Source organism: Notechis scutatus, chromosome 7 (assembly GCF_049901735.1).
Source record: "Notechis scutatus isolate UNSWTSFEM ecotype Mainland chromosome 7, rNotScu1.2, whole genome shotgun sequence".
NCBI classification, from domain to species: domain Eukaryota; kingdom Metazoa; phylum Chordata; class Lepidosauria; order Squamata; family Elapidae; genus Notechis; species Notechis scutatus.
In genome coordinates this window covers 668462-677628 of record NC_142015.1, presented here as the reverse complement: position 1 = coordinate 677628, position 9167 = coordinate 668462, and the positions used below count along the sequence as shown (strand labels likewise).

The 9167-nt window shown below is 46.6% G+C and overlaps 1 protein-coding gene across 2 annotated transcripts; it reads right to left on the bottom strand.

Annotated features, from left to right (window-relative positions):
* Positions 1–237: 237 nt before the first annotated feature.
* On the bottom strand, positions 238–5582 carry LOC113423381 (interleukin-1 beta). 2 transcript variants are annotated; one of them, XM_026684760.2, is made up of 7 exons: positions 5281–5582; positions 3464–4837; positions 3192–3240; positions 2253–2424; positions 1497–1667; positions 1240–1376; positions 238–985 (listed from the first exon to the last, which is right to left on the bottom strand). In XM_026684760.2, the coding sequence occupies exons 3-7, from the start codon at positions 3228–3230 to the stop codon at positions 779–781; spliced, it is 726 nt and encodes a 241-aa protein (XP_026540545.1). In that variant the 5' UTR covers positions 3231–3240; positions 3464–4837; positions 5281–5582; the 3' UTR covers positions 238–778. The 2 variants fall into 2 exon arrangements, with proteins under 2 accessions (XP_026540545.1, XP_087825686.1); XM_087969560.1 differs by lacking the exons at positions 3464–4837; positions 5281–5582 and having other exon boundaries at positions 3192–3378.
* Between the last annotated feature and the right edge of the window lie 3585 nt (positions 5583–9167).

Below are 9167 nucleotides of genomic sequence, written 5' to 3'. Positions count from 1 at the left end.
AGGCTCATGATTGAATTGGAGTAACTGCCAGAATCCTGAGATGTGGCCTCACTCTGGAGGGGTCAAGCCAGGGGAGACCTTGGCGGAACAGGGCGTGGGGTCCCCCTCCCCGAGGAGCCTCTTTCAGCCCCCCGCTGCTGGCTGAGCTTTTGTGTCCCCACCCGCACCCCACCCCCCACTCTTAATTTGGAGCACAAAGAATGGGGGATTCTCTGTACAAATGAACTCCAAGGTCAATCTGTCAAAAATTATTTATTAAAATATTAACAAACGCTTCAGTATAAAACTTAATTTATCACCGTATACACTGGTAAAAAAACTGGCAAATATTTATTAAATTATTAATAAATATGTACATTAAATATTATCACACACTAGAGGTGGCCTTCAGCCGATGCTGACCAGTTCTGGAGAACCGGGAGCGGAAATTTTGAGTAGTTGGGAGAACCGGCCAACCCCATCTTTTCTCTGCCTCCCATTGAGTCCCAGCTGGATCTCCTTTGGTTGCCCTGCCCAGGAGAACGGAGCTGGAAAGCAGGTTAGTGGGGTGGGGAGGGAAGGGGGATTTTGCAATATATCCTTCCCCTGCCACGCCCACCAAGCCCCGCCCACAGAACCTGTAGTAAAAGAAGTTGAATCCCACCAATGACCCTCCCCCTCAGTTTGCACCAAGACTTTCCAGCCAAAGAAAAAGTCCCCGACAATGGAGACGTCCTGCGTTGTTGCTTTGCCTGGCCAAGAGATCCGGGACCCTGGCGAAGTCTGGAGCCTCGGTTCACTAGCTGGTGAGGCTGTAATCCACGATGACCCGAGGGCCCCCAGGCTGCTTGGTCACGGCAACGGCCTCGTCATTCTGGCTGGAGGTGCAGATGAACCATTCTGGGCACTCGGCGGATTCGAACCTGGTGTGCTTCCCGTTCGCAATTTTGTAGAAAAGGAAACGGCCCAGCTGAGATTTGTCCAGGTTCCCTTGGATGGTGGCTTCCTGCAGGGGGAAGAAACCTGGGTTAATGCTCGGAGTGCAGCCCGGGAGGAGTGGACGGTCTACACTGGGGCCTATAGCGAGGGTAGTGGGCTGGCTATAGCCCAGGGCTCGCCCACCTTGGCCACTTTAAGCCTGGCGGACTTCAACTCCCAGAATTGAAACTCCCAGCATGCCACACACCCACCGCGCCACGCTCACAGAACCGGTGGTAGAGAAAATGTTGAATCCCACCCCCCTAAGACAGAGCCACTGACCTCCAACTGCAGCACCGGCTGTCCATCTTTCGATACGCAAGAGATATAAAACTTCCCCCTCTGGATGCTCAATACCACAGGGACCTTTTGAGTTCCAGCCTCGATTTTGGGACGATACACAGACATCTTTAGCTTCACTGAAAAAAATAAAAATAAAACCCGTGGTGAAAATTACCGCTTTCTGTTTGGCTGGACCCAGAGACCTGGGTTGCCCCCTAATTCAGCCTGGCGAGGGAGAGGTAGCCACCGGGCTTCACCTGCTTGCTCCATGTTGAGGCCCTGAAGGTGCATGGCCACCAACTGTGCCGGCTCCTTGAAGACGAGGGACTTGTGGTCAGTATCTTGGATGTTGTAGACGATATTCTTCCAGAAGTGATAGATGGAACTGGTGGCTTCGGTGGAGCTGCCGATGTCGAAAGTGACCGGTTCTGAATAGGGGAATACATTCTCGTTTGATTTATTCCGTTCCCCCCCTTAAGGCAACTGTTGATGTTGCCACCACCGAATCCCCCACAAGTTCAGCCAAATGGACTTTGGAGATTCTGCCCTCCTCCAGGAGCAGCTGAGCCTGCTAGCCTTAAAATTGGTAGTAAGGCGACGGAGAGGACAAGTTTGGGGAAAGCTCTCACTTCGCTCTCGTAGTTTAAGTAGAATTATTCCTCCACAAGACAGGTAATTTTTCTAATCCTCTAGAAGATTGCTGAAACAAAACCCTAAACGTTCAGCTGTCAGATACTTTTTCCTAACACTCCCCCGTTTTACAAGTTGAATCTACGTGGTCCACCATAACTATCATTACAGTCGCTGGAGCAACCCTTAGCAGGCTGCATTTTCTAGGCCTTGCTGCCCTTTGGTATAAAGAGCCCAGGGCGAAGACAGCGTGAGCTTCTGTGCTCCAAATTGGGATCTCGTAGTTGTCCTACTGCTTGTTTGCTCTGAGAGATAACAGTCTGCTGGAAGGGATTTCTTACAGCCGCAAAACATCAAGTGGGCGTTTGATGATGCAACTCTACCTAAGATTGTGCTTAGAATGTCCAACAGATCCTCATCCGAGAAGAGCCTGGCGGGACACTTCCTCAGGGTCTCACTCGCAACGACAATCAGCACCGCTTTCCTGAAGCTCTTCAGGGGCTCATTCTTGGTCGCTGCTACCTGGATCTCCACCTCGCTGGTCTGGAAGGCTTTCTGTGGCAAAAGAGGAATGAGCAGGAGATTCTTAAAATCAAAGTTTGCTCCCTTAAAAGGAACAGGAGCCAAGTCCTTTCCCAGCCAACTTCCTTCAAACCTGTATCCCAGGGAGATAAAATACAGCTATCGTTTTTATAAACTCGGTGATCTATATTTAAACCCCCCCCCCCCCACACACACACATTAGACCCATTAAGGTACCTGTTCATAGACAATAAATATGGTAGCAAGTTAAAAATGAAAGATCATGACCGCAATGGCCACCCAAATCCAGCATGCTGCCGATTCACACTGCCAGAAAGTTAGGTCCCTGATTGTGATGGATTGTGTGGCTTTCAGGCAATAAGACATGATGGCTGAAATGGCCACAAGGAATAGGATGCCAGTAGTGGGCTCCCTGTTGGAGGGCCTAGACTCATTTGCATCTTTTTTGGCAGTTTATCAGGGATCCTAGTGATGGGGGATTTTTGACAATACTTGGAATGTGAAAAGCAGCCAGTCAAGTTCCCGAGATGCTGAGTCTAATCCTGGCCTGGGCCCTTTCCTCCTCCCATCCTTCAGGAACAGGGAGAGGCTGGGAAAGAGGTATGGCTGGTCCATCACATTAAAAAGCTTCAGCTGAGCTCCAGATACTGGTTGGAGTACAAGGTGGCTTGGACATGCCCAGGTTTGCAGTTCCAGCCGAATGCTGATGAAGGACCTGCCAAAAGTCCTTGTCTGAGCAGAGGAGCCACGTTCCAGAAGAAGATGGTTGAGCAACTTACCTTTGTCAGGTACGGCTGTTCCAGTGCACAGAACTGCATCTTGCTGGGGCTGTGAAGCACAGGAAAGAAAAGTTGAGTCAACGCCTTTCCCCTTATTTCTGACAGTCAATTTATCACGGTTAGAGCAGAAGGACTCCTGGAGCCAGCGATTACACCCACGTTCATTGAAGGGTGTCTTTCCTCTGGCTTCTCAGAAGAGACCTTTGCTTGTTATCTAGAGCAAACATGAAAAGGCAAACACAGAGACAGACAATTCAGGGTAAACTTAGTACCTGCAGAAAAAGGCTGGCAGATTTCTTCCCGATCTCTTCTCCTCTTCAAATTGGCTTCTGGTCTCCTGGGGTAGTCCTTTATATACGTTGTGCAGCTGGTGAAGAGGAAGTTTCTCCGTTTCTAAGAACAGGATGCGGTCGATTGTTGATTGTGAAAAATGGAGAAATCCTTAAAAACAATACAACTTTGCATAAAGACATCTGGGAAATTATTGAAAGCAATGATGTGTGTTTGGATATTCTGTGTGAACTGCAGGAAAATTATGACTTCATTGCCAAGGCCCAACCCATGCTGAGTCTTGCCAGCTCAACATAATCCAGAGGTGCCTCCGGGCCTTTGCAAGCAGCAGATCACCCATTAAGTGATCTCAGCTCAGCAGCTTCTGCCTTCACTCCTCCATTGCTGGAGGTGTCCCGTAAGAGGTGCTCAGTTGCAGGTGTGTAGGCTGCAGCCATTGAAGAGTTCCCTGGCCTGTGGGACATTACCCACATCACGGCTGAAAGAGCCTGTTGACTGCCAAAGTGCTGTTGCCATCTGTGAAGGCCGTTGTATTATTCCGTAGTACCCACACCATGCTGGGATCAATTGTAGGCAGAGGCTGCATTGGGTGAACCTCATGCAGTAGAATTTAACTTTGCTTGAATCAGGTGGGAGGTTTTTGTCTTTGTTTGTCCTGACCCCATTCCTGGAATTGCTCGTGGGAATGAAACATGCTCCCAGTTGATTACAATACTCCTAGATTACTTGCCAGATGCAGGGGTGGGATTCTACCAGTTCGCACCTATTCGCTAGAATTGGTTGTTAACATTCTAAGCAGTTCGGAAAACCGGTTGTTAGAAGAAATTACTGGTCTAATCCTGTAAGGAAGGCAGGAAGGAAACATTCTGGTGTTGCTTACAGAAACTGCCTCTCCGTTAACCCTTATTACATTCTTGGCAGGACTGGACTTCCTGTCTCAGGAACTTCTCTGGAATTTTTCCCCCCTCCTTTGCTGGTACTTTGCTTGTGTGGAGTGACCATTCAAAATTACAATGGCACTGAAAAAAGTGACTTAGGACCATTTTTCACACTTACGACTGTTGCAGCATCCCCAGTCATGAGAGGTCAGGCGAGGAGATGCGTGCCTCGATGTGAGTGATGTTGAGTTGGCCAAGCCTAGCCAGTAACATGACCACCAAGCCACGCCCACCACCTAAGCGACACCCACAGAATCGGTTGTTAAAAAATTTGAATCCCACCCCTGGCCAGATGGTGGCCTCCTTTGTGGAAATACTGGTGGGACTGTCGTTGGATTCATCAACCAAGACTGAGGGATGGAACATGAAGTCCAATCACTGTTCCAGATTACACCTTTTGCAGCGGATCCATCTCTCCTGTAAAAAGAGTAATTAGGTTGTGGTGAAATTGCACTGCTAGGTTGAGGCTTTTGTCTCCAAAGTAAAATTCCTGTGTGGGAGTCAACAGCACAACGTGGCCCAGAATCCCTTTTGGAGGGAAATGGGACGTTCAAATAATATGAAAGATAAACAAGCCAGCAAACAAACGACAGTAGTTTTAAAGGCTAAGACAGGTGCCATCATTCTTTTCGGCTTCATGTTTAGGGTGATTTTCAATTGGGGGAAAAATCTGAAATCTAATTGCAAAAGTACATTTATGCAACTAGCAAGCAGAGGGAGGAGATGGGGCAGCCCCCCCCCGCCCCCCCACTGACACTTGGTTGGAGCCCCTCAGGGCTGCTTCTCCAGCCTGGGAGACGTTCCCTGCTGCTTGACCAGCTGCCCTCCGGTCCTGGGCTTCTCTGGGTCAAAGGTCTCACTCTCAGGAGCCGAGCTTGGGGCGGAAGCTGTTAGTCGAGCTGGCACCGTCTTTGGGCATTCCCAGGTTGAGTCTTGTGGTGGCGTCACTCGCTTGTGGTTTTGATAGGAAGTGGATCTCTGCTCTGAGTCACTGCTGTTGCTTGGCTTCTTTCCTCGGTGGATTTCCTCTTACGACCAGCCGCTCCGCAACGTTGGCTCCAGGCCCTGATCCACCTCCACCTGAGCAAAGGCCTCCAGTGTCAGACCCCTCCTTTGTCAATGCTCTTTTAAGGACACCTGGCTTGTCAATCTAAGGGAATGCCCCACCCCCCTCCCTCCCCTCCCTCCCTCCCTCCCTCCCTCTCATGACGTGAAGGGAAGAGGAAGAGGAAATGTGCATGTGAGAGAATGCACACTTTTTGCTAGGAACTGCCGCCCTATGAATAATGGCTATTGCTTTCATCATCAAATTTCCCAGCATAATAATAGAGTTTAGAAATATTCTGGTTGAATATTTCTAAATCAAAGGCAGGTAGGAAGATTAGACACACCTGAGAGGCATCCTTTTCTTCAGAGTCCTTTGACTTCAAAACTGACTGAAAGACTGAGATGAGGACATAGATGAGGAACTCATGAAATTTGCATTAATCTGACATTAATCTGGCAGGAATAGCCAACACCCAGAAGACAGCCTTAAGGTACAGGGGGATCTCCAAACCCTTCCATCCTCCCTCCCCCGCCCCACCATCCAGCCAGAGCTGATGAAGCTTCTTGGATAAGAAGCAACATGTCTTCTTCTTCAAGGAAAAAACACAGTCCAGTTGCCATTTGAAAAAGCACCTTGAGACAACCATCACCTGGAGGACTGAGAATCTCCATAGATGTCCCAAAGGTGTTTTTTTTTTTTCAAGAGGCAACTGGACTTTCTGGTTTTTCTTTGAAGACGTTTTGCTTCCCATCCAAGAAGCTTCTTCAGCTCTAACTGGATGGAGGGGAATAGAAGGATTTGTGATTCCTTGAAGACAGCTGGTCATTTGCATCCTTTTAGCCTTTAGTCTTCAAAGAAAAAAACAGAAAGTCCAGTTGCCTCTTGAAAAAGCGCCTCTGGGACAACCATCACCTGGAGGACTGAGAATCTCCATAAACAATTTCCATAGATGTTTTATGCTTAGGCAAGAAAAAACAAATGCGCAGGTATAGAATCGGTGCTCCCTGGCTCAATAGCAGTAATTGTGAGAGGGATCTGGGAAACCTAACGGACAATCAGATATGAGCCAGCAGTGCTGCTGCTGCAGCCGCCAAAAAAGATATTGCAGTCTTGAATGGCATCAACAGGTGGATGGAATCAAGATCACAAGAAGTCGCAAGAACACTTTATACTGCACTAGTGAGACCATTCGTGGAACACATCGTTCAGTTTTGCACACCACAATACAAAAAAGATGCTGAGACTCTAGAAAGAGTGCAGAGAAGAGCAACCAGGATGTTTGCGGGGCCAAAGGCTAAAACATACGATGAATGGTTGCAGGAACTGGGGGTATCCAGTCTAACGAAGAGGCGGTTTAGAGGTGACACAAAAGCCACCTTCCACTACTTGAGGGAAGGTTGGCTTATTCTCCAAAGCAGCCGAGGGCAGGACAAGAAGCCATGGGGGAAACTTATCAAAGAGAGATCCAACCTAGAAATAAGTAGGAATTTCCTGACAGCGAGAACAATTAATCAGTGGAACGTCTTGCCTCCTGGGGCTGTTGGTGCTCCATCACCACTGGTCTTTAAGAAAAGATTGGACAACAACTTCACAATGATGGCATTCCCAGAATTCCTCTCCAGTCAGTTTAACTCGGGAATCCTGGGAGTTGAAGTCCACAAATCTTAAACTTGCCAAGTTTGAAGACCCTTGGAGTAGGGTCTCCTACTTGAGCCTCCCTCCAATCCTATGAATCTATGAATGATCAATGTGGTGTGTCCATAAAACTGCCATGATTTGTTGTTAGTGGGGAAATCACGACTTTAATGCCAGAAGATCTCAAGGCAACTGGTCTAAGTATGTGTTCTGACCCAAACCCTTGTCCAATAAAACCAACATGGACCAAGTTGAGTCCTCGCTCTCTTCAGCCATCCGCACCTGCTGCCGGCTAACCACAACAGTATGAGACAAAAGGAAAGTTACAAGATGTGACGGGGGGGAAAAAAGATGTTGTAAGGCACATTTATGCTGTGGTTAAGTTTAAACATACAGTAAACTGGGGGGAAAAAATCAAGATTTGATCCCTGGGCAGTAATGCAGAAGTACATAAAAACTCCAACTCTGCTCCCATCTAATAGTTTTAGGATTATTGCAGCTTAGATGTATGTATGAGTATTTTCCTTTCTTTCTTTCTTTTCCTTTTTTTTTTTTTTTTGTCTTCAAGGAAGCTTTGATCTTTTCTCAGGCCCCGTTTCCGGAAGTGGTTTCTTCCTAGTGCTGAGGGGGAGGCCTGCCCCCAACGTCACCAGCTGGTCTTGTGATTGTGCCACAACTAGAAACCGAGGTGCTCTGGACTCCTAGGCCAAAGGGGCTGTTTCCAGAGGGTTGGGTTGACTGAACAGACACAACCTTGTGTTTTCCTGATGAGGCTGGAGTTCACAACGGTTGTGTCTCTGGCAGGTGTGGGGGCCATTAGACAGAGTCTCTCGTCTGTCTCTTGAATGGTCACACACACACACACACACTTGATTGGAGCCCAAAGGCCAAAAAATACAAATTTGTGCTAAGAATTTAATTAAAATTATTATTATATTAAAATATTTAAAAAACAAAAGTTAGAAAACTAAGAGAAAAAAGAAAGAAGAAAATAGTGCTTTCCAAAAGAGGATAAAAAAAATTACAGCCTCAATCTTTTACTTTATATTTCTCAGCATTTGAAGTCATTTCTATAATAACAATCATTCTAATAACGTTAGAATGATTTTAATAATGTTAACAATATATAGCATATAGAATTTTAATATAATAGTTTAATATCTAATGTTTTATAACAAGATGATTCCGTGGTGGCACAGTGGTTAGAAGGCAGTACTGCAGGCTACTTCTGCTGATTGCTGCCTGCCTGCCATTTGGCAGTTCGAATCTCACCAGGCTCCAGGTTGACTCAGCCTTCCATCCTTCCAAGGTGGGTAAAATGAGGACCAGGATTGTTGGAGGCAAGAGGCTGACTCTGTAAATGCACTATGAAGTACTATGAAGCAGTATATAAGTGTTATTGCTATATAAAACTCAGCACTTTCTTTCATTTCTTTAACACAGGTAAGTTTTGCATGAACCGTAAGAGGGAGCTCCAACATAGGGAATCTTTATTAAAGCCTGGACTGCTTCAGTGTTTGGTGTAGCCCAAAGCTTCCCTTTGATGCAATTTTTTCCAAAGCGTTGTATTTGAGCACTCATGAGAACCACTGTAGCCGAGGGTCGAACTGTGGAGAGCACCCAACCACCAGCCCTCTAAATATTCTGGCTTTATCTGCCCCTCTAAATATGCCTAATGCTATCATTTGCTTTTAATTGTAATTTTCAATTTTATAAACAGAAATTCTAAGTGTAAACCTATTTAGTGTTTTCCCAAAACGAGGAGGAGGAAACGCTGCAGAGAAAGCCCTGCCTGACTGCTTTCCTCTGTGGGAAGGGAACTTCACGAAGACGGTAGTGTCACACAAAAAAATAGGAAAAGCCCAAGGGGAACATCAGGCCAGCCAGAAAACAAACTTACATAGGAAAAGGAATCAAATAAAAAGTATTAAAGAATCCCTATAGACAAAAGCCTAAGGAATTAAGAAAACTAGACAAATAGAAAAAAGGAAACAAAAGATAATTCAGAAAACCCTTACGAACACAGGACGTACCAAATAAGCAAAACAAACAGACAAAAGACAC